Here is a 21053-nt window from a genome sequence, read left to right on the forward strand (position 1 = left end):
CAGAAGAGTGCTTCGTAAATGAAAAAGCACACTACAAACACTACTATTCTAAGAATTATTAAAATGTGGACCTACAAAAAATGGTAAATGATTACTTTGGCATGCTCACTTGAACAAACTTAATTTAGAATATACCATGCACACATTCTCAACTTTTGATAATTCTAGAAAACCATATAAAGATATACAAAGGAACATAGAGAAAACACTGAAAGACACATTTGGTTGACTTGAAACTTTAAAAATGAGTTTGAATGATTTACACCATAGAAAGAGGTATTTAGTCCTTTATGTGGAAAAGGCTGCTAATCATCCAAGAAAAACAAGCATTATGGGCATTCTCAAGACAAATAAAATAAAATTCTATCACATATAAATTTTGTAAACCAGGCTTTTAACAAGTACCCATACTAATAACGTTTCTGGTAATTAACATACCCTAAAAGACAATGTCTATACCTAAATAACATCTAATGTGAGCCTGCATGAATGCAAATATATAACCTAGAGGCACCTGAAAATGTCAACACCTCTTTATGGTCACTTCATATCCCATAAAGAAAAATAAACAAGGAATATTTGAAATATATATGTGTGTGTGTGCGTGTATGGTTTTTTTTATTATTTTTTTACAAATTCTTACACATAGCTACCCCACTCCTGCAATATTCCACCCTGGTGACCTGGTTCGTTGTGTGGTTTGTGAAACTTAAGTTTCTTTTGCCCATTAATCTTTTCCTTCTTGTATGCCTTTTGATGGTTCTTTTTAATAGTCCCCCTCAAAACAAGTTTTGAAAAAAGTAACAACCAAAAACAAATGAAGATGTAAGAGAAAAGACAAATGAGATATAATTCATTAAGTATAAAAATATGTTGCTTCAAATGTAGAATAGTTTAATAACTCTTCGTTATCTCATAGGTATCTGGAAATGGGACAGATACATGCCCTGATCCTGTCACAAGAGGTAGAATTCCAGCATTTGGTACAACGTTCCAAGACAGGGTCAAAGTGACATTCCTGTTTCCCCTATTTAAAAAAAAGAAATAATAATAGAAGTCAGCAAAAAAAAATTGTCATTTAATACAAATATTTGAATCAAGTACTAAGGTGTCAAGCATTTTCTTTACAACTAGCTATTCTTTTTTTTCATATATTTTTTATTGTAATTAATAGAAGGGTTACATTATATTCACCAGATAGAAGGTGCATTACTTCACACACATTGATACCCTTTCTCATGTCTTGGTCCCCATTTCTCTCCCACCACCCTCGCCCCTCATCTTGTTTTTCCCTCTTCCCTATCTGATTTCAAATAACCAAATAAGAATATATACAATATATCAGACAACAAGGTGAAATGTGAGATAGCCAAGGGACAGCAAAAGAGAGATAACTAGCTATTCTTAAAGAAGAGCTTAATTTCATAACATATCAGAATACTGGAAACCTCAGTATTAACTCCTAGACTTGTACTTGCTACTTTCTCACTGAGGTATTCCTGACCCTTGTTTAGATGGCAGAGCACAAATGAGACCATCCTATCATCTTAGCCCTATCATACACAAGCAAGCCCTTAAATAGAAGCTGGTGACTTTGTTAACTTGAATCACGGCACTTCACAAACTGTAAGATAACTGGTTACAGATTTTAGATCCTGATGCATTTCTTCTCATCCCCAATTTTCTTTTTGCTTTCATCTCTTCTCCTCCCTGCCACCTGCCCTATTGTTCTCTGTCCTGTTGGGGACTGCTGAGTCTTTGCACATTCTATTCATGCTCTCTACTACTGAGCTACATTCCTCAGTTTGTCTAACACATTAAATCATCTCCCTTCTACATCTTATTGAATGTAAAAATGTCAAAGAACTGCTCACTTGAGACCATTTCCATCATCGAAGAAAAAATATTTTGTTTTCATATCTTTCAACAGCAGTTTGGGATTATCGCCTCTCAAAACAATCTTGTCCCAAAGGACAACTTGGTTCAGAGCCTACATTGAAACAAACATTAAATAATTAGATAATTCAGAAGTAGCATCTTATCGCTTCCAATTAGCAGAATCAGTAAGAAAACAGTTTGACACCTGAATGGGTGCACTCTGATGGACTTGCTACAATACTGACACATGTAAAACGACACTCACAGATACATGTAAAAAAGTTGGTGCACCTTTTAAATTTTACACCACTAAAGGAATCACTAAGAAATAAAGGCTTAAGATTGTTTGCATTAATGTCATTGCAAATTTCTAGACAATTGTCTAGAGGTAGACAATTATTTACAGCCACTGTATTTTAACAAATCACAAACAAGTTTCCAATAAAAAAATTAAGGACTTAAAGTAGAGCTGTGGCTCAAGGTAGTAGAGCTCTAGCCTTAAGGAAAAAAAGGTAAGGGATAGTACCGAAACCCTGAGTTCAAGTTCCATGACCAACAAAAAAAAACCAAAAAGACAAATGTGGAATAGAATCTTTGTTCAACATAAAATAACTCGAAGTGCTATAAATTCTAGTTGATAACTTAAATAGTATCTATCCCTTGAAAACAAATAAGATTTAAAAAAAGACCCACCTTTAACTATAGTTAATTCCAACTGATGAAATATTCAGAACTACTCAACTAAAAATAACATACAAACAACATTTTAATTCCATATATTTCACTTTGATATTTTAGGTCTGTTACATAATGTCTTTAATATCAACAGTAAAACAATTTAATAATATTCTATTAAAATAATCCCAAAATGTACCTTATCTACAGAAAAAATGTTTTGTAAGACTATTTTCAATGTCATAATCATTTTAATGTCTTAATCTAATAGTTCTAGAGCTTTTCATTATTAAACTTATAAATAATAAGACTTGTTCAAGTGCTCAAGACTGATGAGTCTAATATAATTTTATAATAAAAGAAGTTATTTAGATACAATGTAAAAGACCACAAAAATCCACATTGTTGGTACTAAGATAGGTTAAAAATATTCTAATAATCTTAAGGTTTTGATTATGCATCCTGATAGTAAGAGTTTTTAATTATAGATTTCAAATTTTGTTGATTCAATTATGCTTCCAAACCACTAATTTTAATTGTGGAAAGAGAATATTTTATGTCCAACAATACTTCGCTGAGCAGCAGTGTAACCTCCTCATTCATACGAAACTAAGGGTTCAGAAACATCATTTTTCATCTTACCACTGGCTGTAGATCCCAATTTTTAGTCATGAATTATTTTGAGCACAAACTTGTAAAAATATGCATCTTCATTATACACATGACATATGTACTATTACATAATATCCATCAATAAGTTTTCTTAGCCAGTGTTATTATATATTTTCGTCAAATTTCTTAGATTACTTATCTTTTTCAGTCCTGTAATGGAACTTAACATCGAGAAAAAAAGTTTTTTCAAGAAGTTTTTGTCACTTTTCTATTGTTTACATATATCCACAACATTATCTTCACTCTGCATTTTCTTTATAGGAAATCTTTTAATAGCTATTTCCCCCCCATTTTATAACACTTAGGTAAAGTGAATAATGTAATTCACTTATACAATGCAATATTTTTATGAAATTCTCAATGTGTTTAAACAATTAAATGTTATGCAACAACATAACATGTTCAACATTTGATCTACAGAATTCTTTCTCTTCTACCAAAAATATCTACATGTTACTAGAAGGTTTGAGTTTCTGAAATAGACTAAATTTAAGTATGAATGCCAGTTTATGGACAAAGTATCAGCAAAGCTTAAATTCTCAGCCTTTTACTTTAATATATTATTGGACATTCCAAATTGTTTTCTTACATTTCTACCTTTTTTTTGTGCCAGTCCTGGGCTTGAGCTCAGAGCCTGAGCACTGTCCTTGGACTTTATCAAGGCTAGAGCTCTACCACTTGAGCCTCAGCACCACTTACTGCTTTTCTCTATGTATGTGGTACTGAGGAATCGAACCTGGGTCTTTGTGCATGCTAGGCAAGCACTTTACCAATAGGCCAAACTCCCGGCCTCTCCACCTATCACTTTTCATGAACACCTTTCTGCATATAATGCTAGAGATAGCACATATAGAGCAACGGAGTCTACCAAAAGAAAAAACTTTGCTAATAGCCTAATTTCTATATACACTTACAATGAAAAAAAATTATCTTCTTTCATAAAGAGTAAGAATATATAATTATGACATTATACTTATATATACTTACATTATTTTTTGTTGAATATTCTGCTGATAAATAAAGAAATAACTGCTTAACATTCCAATCAAATATATTCTCTAGATGTGAACAGATTAAGGAATATATAAATGACAAGGCAGTACAAAATTTTTAAACTGATCTTAGTGATATTACAATAACCATCTATATCATACTAATAAAAAAAATTGGTACAAATCCAGAGCAACTAATAAAAACATTTAAAATGAGCATCTTTATAAGATGTGTTTTATAATACAGCCCATTCTAAAACCAAATAAAATTTGTCTACATTCTCCCCAGCAAAAGCAAACACTACTAAAAGAAACACTTTCATTATTAGGAAAATAAATCCAAAATGTATTTTTCTGTAATAATTCAGTAGGTCCAAAATAATGAGGGCTTATTTCAAAACATTGACGCACTGAAGCTCTAAGGTTAAACTATCTACTCTTAAGTAAGTAACAAAACATAATAAATGTGTGTAAGTTGCTTTTGGTTACATGCCAGTACAGCTCGAAGTATCTCAATATATATATATTGCTTTGGGATGAGACAACTGAACATTATTTGGCTCCATTCAGCTAGGGGTAGAGGCTCACTCACCACAATTAACCATGAAACTGCTGGCATTATTAACAATTGACCTAAGTAGATGTTATACAAACACAAATTTAAATTTTGGACATTTAGAACATGCATTTACATACTGAAGGAACAGATTTGTGACAATTCACTTATAACTATGCATACCTATTAAAATCTGAGAAATCTAAGAATGTTCTTTGTAATAAATAAAATTTCAAATATTACAGATTAGGTCACTAAGAAATTCTAAATTAATTATAGGTGAAGAAATTGATAATGTACAAATAAGATAGGTGGGACATCAGGAAATTTCAATGGAATTCTCAAGACACACAATTTTCGTTACACTAGGTCTAAACTACCTCTTTTTTAGGTGGATCTTTAAAATAACACAAATGAGGTTCAGCCCACATTTCTGATGCTATCTACTTCTTAAAAGACTCCATTAAACCATTTTTAATCATAGAGTCTTAGACTAGCAAGTGAAGGCTGTGGTGGTATACACCTGACATCTCATCACTTAGAAAGCATAAACAGCAAGACTGAAGTTTAAGACCTGTGTAGGCTTTGGAGATCCTCTTTTAAAAAAGGAAGCTTGGGGAGATGATGCAGTACTGTAATTTCAGCTAAGCAGTAGGATGATAGTGGTCAGAGGTCTACCCAGGGCAAAAGCAGAAGACGTTATCTGAAAAACAGAGCAAAAAAGGCTTGAGGCAAACCTCATTACTCAAAAAGGGAGGGGGGAAAAAAGCAGAAAATGTTTTTTATGAAAAGAATGGAAAATCCTAATATCGTTTAACAGTAATGATTCCAACAGCCAGCCCTTTAAATAATTAAAAATGTAATTCACTTTTTAAATATATTTCTCTGTGCCATGAGGTGGGTTCTTTGGGAACTGTTCCTGAACAGTAGGAGCTTGGGTAATATTTTTTTATACTTAACCCAAGTCATCTAATTTTGTAGTCTCCTCCCCAAATTCCAAGCTTTCTTGTGTGAATTTTGACCATCGTAAAGTTACCATGCAGAATTTAAAATAGGTTTAAACAAATAATTTGTAAATCTATAATTTCCTGAAAATGTAAATGAAAAAGTACCAATGTCTAATTGACTGGACAGCAGAGTCCAATCTACAGTCTTCCATGCATCTTATTACAACAAAACTACACAAAACACAAAGGAACAGGTTCTCGAAGGATATCAGCAGCTATATCAAATGTAATGAATCCCAGATCACTTCTTTCTCTAGGTCCAGTGAAGTCTTCTACGTTTTTTCTAGAAGTAAAGGGTACAGGTTTTACTATCCTTCATACGTAACAACAAAAAAAATTTCACGTAACAATGGGAAGCTGTGCACAAGTAAAACAGCAATGCTAAGAAAGCACAAATTATACTCAGTGAAACCTAAAGTGTGGCAATAAGGTAAGCATTCTCATTCGATGTAAAAGTTCCTCGCTATTTTCATATACCTTGAGACACTAAATGCTTAAAAAAAAACAACCCACACTAAATACTTGACATAATGCAGATACAATGGGTAGAATGAGAACACGTATGACTACAGGTGGTGTGGGAAAGACAAGAACAGCTGCTACTGGGAAGTGCTGACTGTTTAGTCAGATCTGCTATGGATCTGTCACACTTATCTCGATTCTCTGACCATGCCTGCCGGTTAAATGATCACCAAAGGGGATAGTAAGGTCCAGGAAAGTAACTCGTTCAAGGGGAGTTCGCTCGGTGCTCTTGGAAGAAGCCCTCACTCACAAAGCTGAATCGTGGAAACCAACCACCAGTTCATGTGAAGCGAGGGCCAGAGGGGACACGGAGCAGGTCGCTGAGGGCGACATTGTCATCCCGTGTGGTTGAAGGAAAACTACATTTAAAAAGCAGCCGGTGACACCGTCCGTCCCGAGTCTCGGACGAGGCTCTGGCACCCGCGGCAGGGTCTCCAGCCTAACTTCCCAGTCGCCTGCCGGCAGTCGCGCGGTTCACCGGGGAATGTCAAGCAGGGCAAACTCCGGTGACCAACGACACCCGGGGTAAGCTGCCCGGGGTTAGTGTGTGGGGTGGTTCTCTGGCCCCACTCCCCGGGCGCGGACGCCGCAGGGCCCCGGGGCGGGCGGGCGGGCGGGCGGGAGGGAGGCGGCGGCGTGGGTTTGCTGCGGTGTTGCTCCCTCATTGGCCGGGGACGGACGAGGGAGAAGAGAGGAACAGGAAGCCGGCGGAGCCTCCGACCCGGGGACCGCCTGAGAGGCGCATCTGAGAGCGAGCCCGGGAGTGGACGGCGGCGCCGGGGGTCCGGGGGGATCCGGGGATCCGCGCCCGGGACGCCGGGCCTGGGGGACGGGGAGGAGAGGGGCGAACCCAGGGCCCGGGCGGACGCCGATCTCCCCTCCACCCCCTGCCACCCGCCGCCCTCCCGGCGTCGCTGCCTCTCTCCCCCGCACTCCACCCACGGTCCGACGGCCGCACTCACAGCATGATCCGAGAGACGTGCAGCCGCACCGGGACGCTCCGGTCTTTAAAGGCGGTGGTGATGAAGCAGCCGAAGGTGAGCGCCGCCATCACGCTCAAAGAGAAAGCGAACAGCGAGTTCGCCCGCGACAGCACCGTATTCATCGCGACGGTCTCTCACGAGCTTTCCCCCCCCCGCGGCCGCCGCTGCCCGTCGCCGTCTTTCACACAGGATCTCGGGTTCTCACCGTTCCCGCGGCGGATCCGGTATCCTGAGATCCGCGCCGTCTGCGGTGCGCACGTTCCGGGGGACCGCGCGCGCTGCCGCCGCTGCCGCCGCTGCCGCCGCGGCCCCGCCTCCTTTCCGGTTCTCCGACGCACGCGCGCGGCACGCCAGGACGCGCGCACCTACCCACTATGACACGCCCACTGCGTCAGAGCTGCGCTCCAGCCCTGAGCCCGCCCCTCCGTCCTCAGCCTGACGCCGCCACCAATCAGCGAGGGGCGAGGGAGGGGCCAGCTTCGAGGTAGGCCCGCCTCCTCAGCGGCTCGCTCCCGCTTCCTCCCTCGTTGGAGTCCACGGGAGGGAGGTGCTGTTGCCCACCTTCCGTTCTGGGTCCTTCGCAGAGTTGATTGGGGACTTCTGCTTTTTTGGGGCTCCTGAGCCATTCTTTTTTTTTTTTTTTATTTAAAAGTTGCGGCGCGGCCAGGCAGTTTGGAGTTTTCCCAGACGTGGTGTGTGTGGTGTTTGGAGGTAGTACTTTCAAACAAAACGCCCCGTCCTCCCTAGCCCTCGCTGCCCATGCGGGACCCACGCTCCGGGGGCGTCTGGGGGGACAGGCCGGGAAGGGGGCCCAGCGTCCCAGGCCTTCACGTCCCGCCAGCCCCCCTTTAAGCCCCCCCCCCATTGCTTTGCTTTCTGCCCACAGCTAAGGCTGCTTAAGGTTGGATGCTGTGAATTGTGAATATTTGTATTTTAACAGGGGAATTCAAGGAATATCATCATCCTCACAGAGGAATTGCTTTCCAGCACAAAATGTGTACGAAGTTAGCAAGCAACCAATAAGGAGTGGGATCCGGGTACCACATTGCCAATTAGTTGATCACCTGACCTTGATTATACCTTCTACCAACACCTTTGTTTCTTTCACAGCTAGGGATTTTCTTTTTGTAGTTCTTGGGGAAAGAAAAGGGAGGGGATAATAATCTGATGAAAATGTTTGTTTTCTTTTTAATTTTCATCCAGAAAACAACCTAAGTAAGATAATTTCTACCATAGAAGATCAAGGGTGTAACTGGAATTTAATGCTGGTTCATATTATTACTGGGCCTTTGCCTCTTTCATTACCACACAATTAATTCTCACACAGCCATAGAGGTAGGATTATTATTGGCTAGCACGTTCCAGGAACAGTAATGGGCCTTGAGAATACAGCGCTAATATGGCAAACTCCCTGCTTAAATGGAACACAACCAAGAAATGAAACGTGGATTGATTTTACACAAAAGATCCTTGGTTGAGCTTACCACTTTCATTTTTGTCTTTCGGTCAGTCACTCTCTGTCTTACAAAGCACATGTCTATGTAATGCTAGAGCTGCATCTGATGGATCGAAATCATTTTCTACTCTCATGAAGCTTTTAAAATAAATCCGTAAAAGCAGTACTCTGATAAAGCAGGTATAAATAGAGAGGGAAATTAAGAGACAAATTTCCAAGGAGAAAGAAACCACATCTCTGATAATGTAGGATGTAGCTGCTTAGGGCAAAATAATTCAGTGCTCGGATATTGATGTTTATCATCATTTTTCTTAGAGGAAAGATGACTATTCTAAAATATACCAGAAGTACAGGTATATCGAAAGGATACTCAAAAGTCAGATACAGAGAAATTACATAGAAAATATTAGGCAGAAGTAGATCGGGAAAATTGAATTAAGTGCCTACCTAGAAAATGGGGTCATGAAGTTGGGACTGTATTTCAGGAGAATTACACATTAAACAAGGATAGAGTACCTACATGGGCAGCCACAGACAGCATAGAAGCAGCATGATGCAGAAACACAGGAAAAAGGAAGACTAAGGTTAGGGGCATTTCAGAAACAACATCTGCTTAGCAACTGCTTAGATAAAAGTGCACTCTGTAAAACACAAAATGAAAGTAGATTCTAAAAGCACAAATGAGGTTAAGGTTATCTTTCTGGCCTCATGGTTTGAACTTGGGTGACAAAAGCACTAGAAATTCATACAAGTCCAGGAAAGGAACAGGCTGGAGATCAGACAGGGGAGTACCATTTTTCTCTTGTAGTTTTCTAATTGTTTCTTTCACTTCTCTGGATATTCATCCATATCATCCACATTAGATATCATTTTACCTTTTTCTTCCCTATTGTTCTATTCCTAATTGGTTTTTCCATGTCAGTAGCCCATGTTTCCATCATATTGCTCCACAAACTATGGAGACAACTGTCTTGTTTCAGATTTGAGTAGGGGATATCAACTTTCCTCAGAATTTAACATAGTATATTTGAGATGGAAGTATATATGTACACATACATAATATGATATGTTAGTATTCAAATATATCCATTTTATTTCATTGAGAGAACTTAAAAAGAACAAATGCTAAGTTGTTTTCAATGCATTTTCTACAATTTAGAGTCATCAGCATTTTTTAGGTAATTATATAATGTTTTCCTCCCTATTATCACAATGTGTTATATGAATAGGTTTCATATATTGAGCCACTATTCCTGGAACAATTCTATTTAATCACTGTAAAATGATTTTTAATATCTTCATTGACTTTCATTCCTGATTTGTAACAATAATATGCATTTTAACTTGGTGTTTGTGTCTATAATATATCCCATTAGGAAATGAATTTATAAATTTTTCATCTTTCTGTACACTAAAGTGTCCTACATAACATTTGCATTTATTTGATCTTTCAAATGTGTAGTAGAATTTCCAATGAGATCCTGTTCTTCCATTTAGATAATTACTAATTATGTATATTATGCTTTCTATCTATTTCACATATTTTACTTAGAATTTTTAAATTTTTCTAAGAACCATCTTTTACCTTTATTAACTGAACTGTTTGTGATTTCTAATTTGTTAATTTTTATACTTAATATCAATTTTTTTCATTACATTTTTTTGTTTAATAGTTTTAGGAATTGGCTAATTGATCGACTTCTTTTCATTCAAATGATAAAAACAGACCTCTAAATTTTGGGAGAACGAATTCTGCATTGACGGTTTCTTCATTTTTTTTTTCTTGTGTGGGAGGTAGTCATAAGTGGAATCGTAGTCTAGTTGTGGGTCTGAAAGTGAAGGATCTGTGGGACGGCAGGAAATCTGTTAATGAATACCCAGAAAATGATCCTGCCATGCTAACTGATTTTTTTCCATGTGGTCAGGCAAGATTTTGTGTCCAGGAGTCATGCAGGAACAGTTGTGATTTAAGATTATGATGTCTGAGTTACACATGAACCCCGTGGATATTTTTTTGCTGCATCTGTCATGTACATTTTGTATATGACATGCCTTCTTTAAGTTATCTTCAGCAGATCCCCATGGTCCTATTTCTATAAGAGATTTCATATGATTTTATGACATGGTGGTCCATGGGAGAAACTTGCTTATTTCTTCTTTATTTTTTCAGAAAGAATATAGAAGTAACCTTCAATCAAACAATGCATTTCTTCATTTTCACTGATACCTTGGATATAACTGTGGTGGCATAAGGACCTCTATATGACCCTTGTATTCTCCTGTGGATTGACAGCTTGGAGTAAATTTAGAACCCTTCTGCCATGTTGAAGCTCCAAATTTTGAGGCAAAAATCCATCCATCCATCCATCCATCCATCCATCCATACATACATATATCTGTGACAGTATCTTGCTATCTCACAGGCTATTCTCAGTTCTCCTGCTTCAGCCTCCCAAATGTTAGGATTACATATTTCTATCTGTCCAGCTCTTTTGTAGAAATGTAACAGACATTGCATTACTTAAAGGCATGGGGGTGGGAGAAAGTTGCTAGTATAAGACATGTAGATTCTAGAGATCAGATACGATACTTTGACCATTCACATTTGATTCTGAAAATGTGATACTACAATTTGACTGTTTACATTAATCTATACTGAAGTAATTCATGCACTGATCAGGGTTAACTTTGTGATTGTGAGGATCACTTCATGTTCAGGGGTTAAAAACAGAAGCCATTTCTAACATCAGAGAGGAGAATGGAAATTATTTAGGATATGCACATGCGCCAGTTCTGGAGCTTGAACTCAGCCTGGACACTGTACCTGCAACTTTTCTGCTCAAGGCTAGCTCTCTACTATGTGAGCCACAACTCCCCTTCTGTCTTTTTTACTGGCTAATTGGAAATAAGGGTTTTATGAACTTTCTTGCCCAGGTTGGCTTTCAACCATGATTCTTAGATCTCAGCCTTCTCTGTAGCTAGGATTACAGCCCAGAGTCTCTCTGCTCAAAAACATTTTAAGAGGAAGGCATTTACAAATTCATTGCCTATTCTTGTAAAAGTGAGTATTTCCAACTCAAAATTATTCTGCAAACTTTATAAAGTTAAAAAATCAGCTTTAGTTTGTATATGATATTTAAATTTTCTACAACTAATGAATAAGTGCTATCTAATTTCCAGTGATAATTCAAAAATTTCACTATCAAATAATTCAGATAAGAGAACAGTTACAACTGCTCAGAACAAGCAGCCTGTAGTATGGCTCTTTCATTACTCATTAAATGAACTTACTGCTTTTTATCCCAACATTTAGAGCAGTGCAAACATATTATAAATGCTGTACACTAATGATAGGTCAAACAATTTGATCTGAACAAATATTTTTAATGTGAGTATATGTGCCAATACCATGCATTTTTTTCCAATCACCTTATGTAGTGATCAGTCACATTTAAATGGAAGAGAACATTCAGTTAATAATAAGAAATAGTGCATGAAAAAATAGTGTATGAAACAAGAAAGCTTTCAACATACATTTCTGAACACAATGTAAAAGTTATTGGAGATTACTTATTGGTATAACATATTATTTACATTATTTTCTATTACCTGAAGGAAAACAAAAACAGCAGAAAAGTTTAAGGACAATGAAGACATAAAAAAAGAAAAGAAAACTTACCCAGAAATATACTTTTAGAAAGAAAACTACCGCTCAGAGCATAACTAGAATTGCCATGTACAGAGATTAAGTCTTCAGTGTTTAGGAATACGTTGCTTCAGCATTGTATTATGGCAAAAGAGACTGTTGGAACCAATGATGCAAAATCTACTCCCAAGATGCCTGAGTTTTCATTTCATTAGCAGTAATACTGAAAGGAGAAGTTAGAGTCTCAGGGTTTGTGGCTCATACCCAACTGGGGAAAATAGTTTAAGTGAGAAACAAATAAATGATTCAAATTTTTAATTACAAAGGTCACATCTAGATATTAGAAAGCTGAGAAATCTAATCTTTAAGTAGCTCTGTGAACCACTGAAAATAAACACAATGGATCTTGATGGGCACATAACAGTCTTTCTACTTATTTCTTTTCCCCTTTTCTACAGGATGGGAGAATGCAAGTAATTTTAGTTGCAGCTATCTTTAGGTGTGAGAGAAACTTCTAAATTTACATTCCACAATTGAAATAAAGCATTGCAAAGGAAAAAATTACAAAAAAAAGACTGTAGCAGAGATTATGTAGGGAGATTTACAAGGAGGTCATTTAAGGTGTTTCCAGGTGCAAAAATAAATTCTGAACCTAGGTGGCTTAGAGGCTTTCACAATATTTTGCTTTGCAGGCTGAAGGATCTGGCTAAATGCTAGATCATTTGCCTAGCCCAGTGTTTTTTTTTTCTTTTTTTTTATTGTAATTAGTAAAAGGGTTACATGATATTTGCCAGATAGAAGGTGCGTTAATTCACATACATTGATACCCTTTCACATGTCTTGGTACCCATTTCTCTCCCCCCCCACACCCCCCACCCGTCTTGGTTTTCCCCCCTTCCCTATCAAATTTCAAATATCCAAATACAAATAAATTCAATATATTAGATAACAAAGTGAGATACTATACCAATATGAGATAACAAGGGACAGCAAAGGAGATGAGAGACAACATAGTACATTAAGGACAACAATCATTCATTATATGGCTTTTGTTTCACTATCCTGGAGGTCCTTTTAATTAGCTTCACATTATATGGCCTTATGTATCAAGATTTTGCTCTATTGCAAATCTCTGCTAGTAGAGCCCAAGGTTTCTACTGATCATGACGAATGAGGGAAACCATTGAGCCTAAGTTCCTTTGAGTCTGGCTTACTTCACTTAATATGATTTTTTCTAAGTCTTTCCATTTCCTAACAAATGGGGCGATGTCATTCTTTCTGACAGCAGCATAGAATTCCATTGTGTACAAATACCACAACTTGTTGATCCACTCATCAACTGAGGGACATCTAGGTTGGTTCCATATCTTTGCTATGGTGAATAGTGCTGCAATGAACATTGTTGTGCTAGTGGGTTTAGTATGTCCTTGTTTCTGGATGGTTGGGTAAATGCCAAGTAGTGGAATTGCTGGGTCATAGGGGAGTTCTATGTTTAGCCTTTTGAGGCACTGCCACACTGCTTTCCATAGTGGTTGAATAAGTTTGCACTCCCACCAACAGTGTAGTAGTGATCCCTCCTAGCCACATCCCCTCCAGCATCTGTTGTCATTCGTTTTCCTAATCCTGGCCATTCTAGCTGGAGTGAGGTGGAATCTTAGAGTTGTTTTGATTTGCATTTCTTTTATGACCAGAGATGTTGAGCATTTCTTCATGTGTCTATAGGCCATTTTTGTTTCTTCTTCAGAGAAGACTCTCTTTAAGTCTTTGGCCCATTTTTTAATGGGATGGTTGTTACTTTGGAGGTTAGTTTTGGAGTGATTCAATTTTTTGAGTTGTTGATATATTTTAGATATGAGGCCTTTGTCCGTTGTTTGGTTGGTGAAGATCTTCTCCCACTCTGTAGGCTTCCTGATTAGTTTACTAGCTATGTCCTTTGCCATACAAAAGCTCTGCAATTTAATGCAGTCCCACTTATCCAGCCTTTCTCTGATTTGTTGTGATTCTTGGTCCTTATTAAGAAAGTTTTGACCTGTGCCAAGGAGGCCTAGTGTATCTCCTATTCCTTCCTGTAGAGTTTTCAGTGTGTCAGCTTTTACCTCCAGGTCTTTGATCCATTTGGAGTTAATTCTAGTGCAAGGTGACAAAGAAGGATCCAGCTTTAGTTTTCTGCAGGTGCTTAACCAGTTCTGCCAGCACAACTTGTTGAAGAGGCTGTCTTTCTTCCATTCTATTTTTTTGGCTCCCTTGTCAAAGATTAGGTGGCCATAGGTCTGTGGTTTAATATCTGGGTCCTCAGTTCTATTCCATTGGTCTTCAGGCCTGTTCCTGTGCCAGTACCAAGCTGTTTTGAGGATTATAGCTCTGTAATAGAGTCTAAAGTTTGGAATTGAAATTCCTCCAGCGCTGTTCTTTCTGCTAAGAAGTGTTTTTGCTATCCGGGGTCTTTTATTATTCCATATGAAATTTTGGATTGCCTCTTCTATTTCTTTAAAGAATGACATTGGTATGTTGATGGGTATTGCATTGAATTTGTAGATAGCTCTTGGCAAGATTGTCATTTTCACAATGTTGATTCTTCCAATCCAGGAGCATGGGAGGTTTTTCCATTTCGTTAGTTCTGCTTCAGTTTCCTTTTTTAGGGTTTTGAAGTTTTCGTCAAAAAGGTCCTTTACATTCTTAGTTAAGCTAATTCCTAGGTACTTTATTTTCTTTGATAGCCCAGTGTTTGATCTTCAGAAACAGAAAACAAGATAAAACAAAACAAGAAAAAGAAAACATGGGGAGGGAAAGAAGGGACAAAGAGGGAAACAGTACTCATTTAAAGACACAGCACATATCATAGGCAATAGATTCAATACCTCAGCCATATCTTCAGGTTGTGAATTTCTCTTTTTACTCTGCTGTATACATTATCAGTTTCTTTTTATTTATTTATTTATTTATTTTTTTATTGTAATTAGTAAAAGGGTTACATGATATTTGCCAGATAGAAGGTGCATTAATTCACATACATTGATACCCTTTCACATGTCTTGGTACCCATTTCCCTCCCCCCCCACACCCCCAACCCATCTTGGTTTCCCCCCCTTCCCTATCAAATTTCAAATATCCAAATACAAATAAATTCAATATAGAAGATAACAAAGTGAGATACTATACCAATATGAGATAACCAAGGGACAGCAAAGGAGATGAGAGACAACATAGTACATTAAGGACAACAATCATTCATTATATGGCTTTTGTTTCACTATCCTGGAGGTCCTTTCAATTAGCTTCACATTATATGGCCTTATGTATCAAGATTTTGCTCTATTGCAGATCTCTGCTAGTAGAGCCCAAGGTTTCTACTGATTATGACGAATGAGGGAAACCATTGAGCCTAAGTTCCTTTGAGTCTGGCTTACTTCACTTAATATGATTTTTTCTAAGTCTTTCCATTTCCTAACAAATGGGGCGATGTCATTCTTTCTGACAGCAGCATAGAATTCCATTGTGTACAAATACCACAACTTGTTGATCCACTCATCAACTGAGGGACATCTAGGTTGGTTCCATATCTTTGCTATGGTGAATAGTGCTGCAATGAACATTGTTGTGCTAGTGGGTTTAGTATGTCCTTGTTTCTGGATGGTTGGGTAAATGCCAAGTAGTGGAATTGCTGGGTCATAGGGGAGTTCTATGTTTAGCCTTTTGAGGCACTGCCACACTGCTTTCCATAGTGGTTGAAGGAGTTTGCACCACCAACAGTGTAGTAGTGATCCCTCCTGGTCACATCCCCTCCAGCATCTGTTGTTATTCAATTCTCAAAAGAAGTTTCTAACTCAAGGATAGTAGCAACTATTATTGCTTTCACTCTTGTATATTTTCATCATGAGGCATTAAAAAAATCACTCCTACCCTTTCTCCTATCCTCCTTTCCCTTCCTTCTTTTTCCTCATGCCTCCCCTCCTCTCTCTTCATTCCTTCCTCAGTGGTCATAAGAAGTAGCTGTGGCCTTGTGACAAAACCTTAGCAAAGAGATGTAAGTGAAAGCATTCTGTACAATTTCTGAATTACATCCATTCTATGTTGTTGCTTTCATTCTTACTGCTGCTGGAATGTGAATATGAGAGCTGATCTGCAGCACATACTGAAAAAGCCAAAGTTACATGAACCTGAGTGTTGGACAGTAATAGCCTTCTCTTAAATGAGAGATGAATTTTTTTTGTTGTTTAAAACCACTAATTAGAAATTGCTTTTCTGCCATATGAAGCCAATGAGTCTTTTCCAATTTGTAGTCTTCCCTGGACTAAGGATATGATTATAGCCTTTCTTGGACAACATGCTGTATGAGATAGGGAGAAATAAAATAAATTTGCAACTAAGAGGAACAAGAAAAAGGATCGTGAGTCACTGAAGCACAGAGATTATGATAAGCAAAGAGTAAAGGGCTGAATCTGACCTGAATTCTGTAGACTAAATCCTACCAAGTGTATATGGATTTTCTAAAACAAGAATGAGCATGAATTCGGATGTGTTCAAAGAACTGGAAGAAAAAGCCAGTTTAATAGACAAAGGGAGAAAATGATATAAAGGCATGGCTCAGGTGATTTAGGGCCTTATAAAACAAGTAAGCAGGTACGTACCCAGAAAAGTCCAAATTTAGCCACGTTTTCCTTGAAAAATTGTGGCAATACTCTTTTAACCTCTCTTTTTCGGAAAAATATCCTGCATTGAATAATATATTCTAGCATTGATTTTCATAATAAATTTCCATGTTAAGGAATTTGGACTGTATTCTGAATATTACAGGAAGCAATATTTGTTCTCTGTGTGCAGAAGAGCAGGCTTTTACCATTGGCTTTTTTTTTATCTCTTAGCTACTCCCTTGTTCCTTTTGCTAGGTGAATTTAGAAAATTCTTCTTGAATTGGATCAAAAGGTTTTTCAACCTCAAAAGAACAGATAAAAGCCCATTCTGCCTCTTCGGATCTATTTGACATTCTTTCCAAGGCTATGTTTCTCTGCTTGTATTTCTCCTCTAGCAGCACAATTGAAATACAAACAATCTTGCAATATTGTTATGAGCTATTTGTGGGTTTAAGGTAGTTTTTAAATAAGTTTGAATTTTTCTTCTCATAGTTGTACAAATAGGTTTCTACTTACATGTGTATTTTAGGTGTACCATTCATTTTTATTAGAATCCCCCCTTCCACCATTCTCTTCCCCTACGGCATTCCTTTTCAAATCTTTCTGACTTATTTGGACTGATTATGTAGCCCTCTAGTCTTCTAAAATTTAATCTGATATCTGCTTTGTGACCATGACCAAGTTGCTAAGCAATTTCTTTCTTTCTTTGCAAAATGGAGCCACTCATATAATTAGTTTACAAGGTTTGTATTCATCTTCTTGGAACGCTGTAACAAGATATCACAGATTAAGTACCTTAAACAATTTTTTTTTGTGGGTCATGGGGCTTGAACTCTGGATCTGGGCGTTGTCCCTGAGCTCTTCAGTTCAAGGCTACTGCCCTACTCCTTGAGCCACAGCCCCATTTCCTGTTTTGTAGTAGTGGATTAGAGATGAATCTCACATTATTTAGTGCCAGGGCTGGCTTTTAATCTTGATCCTCAGATCTCAACCTTCTGAGTAGCTAGGATTTCAGGCATGAGTCACTGTACCTGGGGAAAAAAAGTTTTTTTAAGGCCACTGTATCTCAATGCTTAAGGTTAAAGTTCAACATGCTCCAAAGACTTTTTTTCCCCTTTTCCTATCTTGTAGATGGCTGTATTGTTCCTGTGTCTTCTCAGGGCTTTTTGTTCTATGTGCATGTAAGGAGGCATCTGTCTAAGGACTCTTATCTTGGATGGTTCAAGTCCTATGGGGTTAAGACCAATCCTTGGGACCTCATTTATTTTTCAAATGTGGTCTCAGTGGGAGTTAGGTCTCTAATGTATATATTTTTAACTGACAGAGAGGATTGAAACAGTATTTCACTACAAGTGCATTTATTATTTAAAACCCAGAAATGATGATTCAGATAAGCATGGTTTATGATGAGATGTATGCATGTATCATAATAGTCTACAAGAAATGACAATTTGTAGTATGACTTAGTTGCTTTACTTTGGCACCAGGTAGAAAACATTGTTTTACATAAAATGAATATAGAAGAAATTATCTTTCTCCGGATGCAGTGTCTCACACCTGTAATCCTAGATACTCAGGAGGCTGAGATCTGAGAACTGTGGCTCAAAGCCAGCCAGGTACTAAAGAACGTGAGATTCATCTCCAATTAATCACTATAAAATGGGAAGTGAGGCTATGGCTCAAGGGATAGAGTGGTAATCTTGAGCTGAAGAGCTCAGGGACAGCACCCAGGCCCAGAGTTCAAGCCCCATGACCCACCAAAAAAAAAGCATCTTTGACACAGGTCACACTTAGTTATTATTTGAAAGAGCAACCCAACACAAGCAATAATGTGTGATTCTTATCACTATCTGTCAATTCTACAAACAGCTTAAATTTTCTACCTTCACCATAACCGATACTGTTATTAGGTACGCCATTTTTATATTTTGTTATATCTTATTCATCATCTGTTGTTTGTTAATAATCACTGCATGTGAGTTACAACTCTTGCACTAAAGTTCCTGAACACCAACGATTAGAATTTAGTGATATCTTCTATCACCACAACCTTTTATTTTATAGAAATCAAAGAATTTCAGTGCAAAATAACCTAAATTTTGTTCATACTTATGGTTTACAGAGAGCAAGAAGGAAGATACATATGTTATTAAGAGTATGATATGTTTGTGTGCTACATTATGAAAAATATTATATAGTCATTCCAAAGATTATAATGGAGAGAGTGATGTCAAAATTTTAGTCCCTAGGCATAATGTCAATTTACAATGAGCAAGAACGGGATTTTGGAGAAAAGGAATTAAATGTTTGTTCACTTGCAGGGAAATATAGGAATGCAGCATATCTAGCATTTGAAAATAAATGCAGTCCCCCTTCCAAGTGTATTTGCTAAGAAAGCCTCCATCTCCTAGGCATTTGGATCTGCTTATCTCCCATTGGCTCCACTGTCCAACTTATTAAGTTACATATCTCCCTGACAAAAGATCTTCTACTCTAGAAGTGAGGAACATAATGGCTCGGAAGATGGCAGTAAGAATATTAGTTTTGAACTCCTCGGCACAGGGAAGTAAGGAGAACAGAAAACAAAGGAAAAATGCTTAACCAAATGAGCAATTGAACAAAGCAGACTGCTAGTGAATTCATTTGAATGACCTGACTAAGAAATGGGACTTGAGTATCTTCAACTATCTGATCTGCTCCCATTAAACTTTTCACACTTTCTATGCCTATGGAAAAATAGTGTTACATCCTTCTGACTGCTTCCTGCTAGTGATGACAAGAGGAAGGGGTACTTCACTTCTGGTGAAGGAAGCATCAGAGAAGGCCTAAGTGCACCGACAGACATTTTACTTAGGGTATGTAATAAAGTGCGATTTGAAAATGTGGGCATACTGATCCTTTGGTCAACATGACAGTAATAAAATGCACCTAAATTGAAAAAGATTCAGTACTTTTGGGATCCAAGAAAACAATCCAAGCATTTAATCTGCCCATCCAGCATCCAAGCCATCTGGCGTGGTTGTGTGATGCTGCCATGTTCATTGTCAACAAGTAGCATGCTGTCCAGTCCTAAAGATCATGGTCAGGTCAGAGCTATTCTCTATGGACAATATTTTTGAGGAATGTTAAGTGGAAGAGAAAGCCATTTTCTCACAACCAACTTGAAATCCTCCAATAGCTCATGGAAATTAAAAAAACAAAAACAAAAACAAACCTTCAGTCTTTGATGAATCTGGATGTTCCTGCCTCTGCTGTAACAACTCGAGACATAGGTTTTATTTTCAGAATGTGAATCCCAGAGTCATGTTCCTGAAAGCAGTAGTATCTAATTGTCTTCAAAACTAAACTAGGGGTTGGGAAATTTTATTCAACTTTTAAATAAGAGCCCCTAATGCTCTACTCTGCCTTTTATATAGAATGGAATGTTTACTTAAATCTTTAATTCTCATTGTCAAGAAAGATAAATCTTTGAAGCTTCTGATAAGCTTCCTATTGTTTCTGATTATTCAGCAGTTGGCAATCACCTTTTTGTAGTGCCTTCTTATGGTGCTTAGCAATGAACCTAAAATCAAGGATCCAGATTCTATGAAATCCAGCTATTGTCAGAAAAATTCTGAGTCATTTGTTTTTTCTTTTTTGCCAGTCCTGGGCTTTGAGCTCGAGGCCTGAACACTGTCCTTGGGCTTTTTCAAGGCTAGAACTCTACCACTTGAGCCATGGTACCACTTCTGGCTTTTTTTCTATGTATATGGTACTGAGGAATCAAACCTGGCTCTTCGTGCATGCTAGGCAAGCACTCTACCACTAGACCAAACTCCCAGCCTTGGGTCATTTCTTTTGTTCAAGGTAGCCCTGACTTTAAGACAGTTTCTCCCAAGCATAAGAATTCATTTCCTTAAGGTTAGAATATGTCCTTAATATTGTATCATTTGTCAAAAGTGCCTTGAAGGGCTTTTGTGTCACAGTCCTGAATAGAAATCATTTCCCCATAATCTCTTAGCTTTATTCACCTTTAGATGGGCTGGCACAAGTAAC

General features: G+C 37.8%; 1 protein-coding gene across 1 annotated transcript; it reads right to left on the minus strand.

The window, feature by feature from the left end:
* Positions 1-687: 687 nt before the first annotated feature.
* Positions 688-7576, minus strand: Spcs3 (signal peptidase complex subunit 3). Its single transcript, XM_090354168.1, has 5 exons — positions 7265-7576; positions 5988-6063; positions 4213-4287; positions 1875-1990; positions 688-1027 (listed from the first exon to the last, which is right to left on the minus strand). The coding sequence occupies exons 1-5, from the start codon at positions 7405-7407 to the stop codon at positions 895-897; spliced, it is 543 nt and encodes a 180-aa protein (XP_090210294.1). The 5' UTR covers positions 7408-7576; the 3' UTR covers positions 688-894.
* Between the last annotated feature and the right edge of the window lie 13477 nt (positions 7577-21053).

This window comes from Megascapheus bottae, chromosome 20 (genome assembly GCF_031878675.1).
Source record: "Megascapheus bottae isolate mThoBot1 chromosome 20, mThoBot2.hap1, whole genome shotgun sequence".
Taxonomy (NCBI): domain Eukaryota; kingdom Metazoa; phylum Chordata; class Mammalia; order Rodentia; family Geomyidae; genus Megascapheus; species Megascapheus bottae.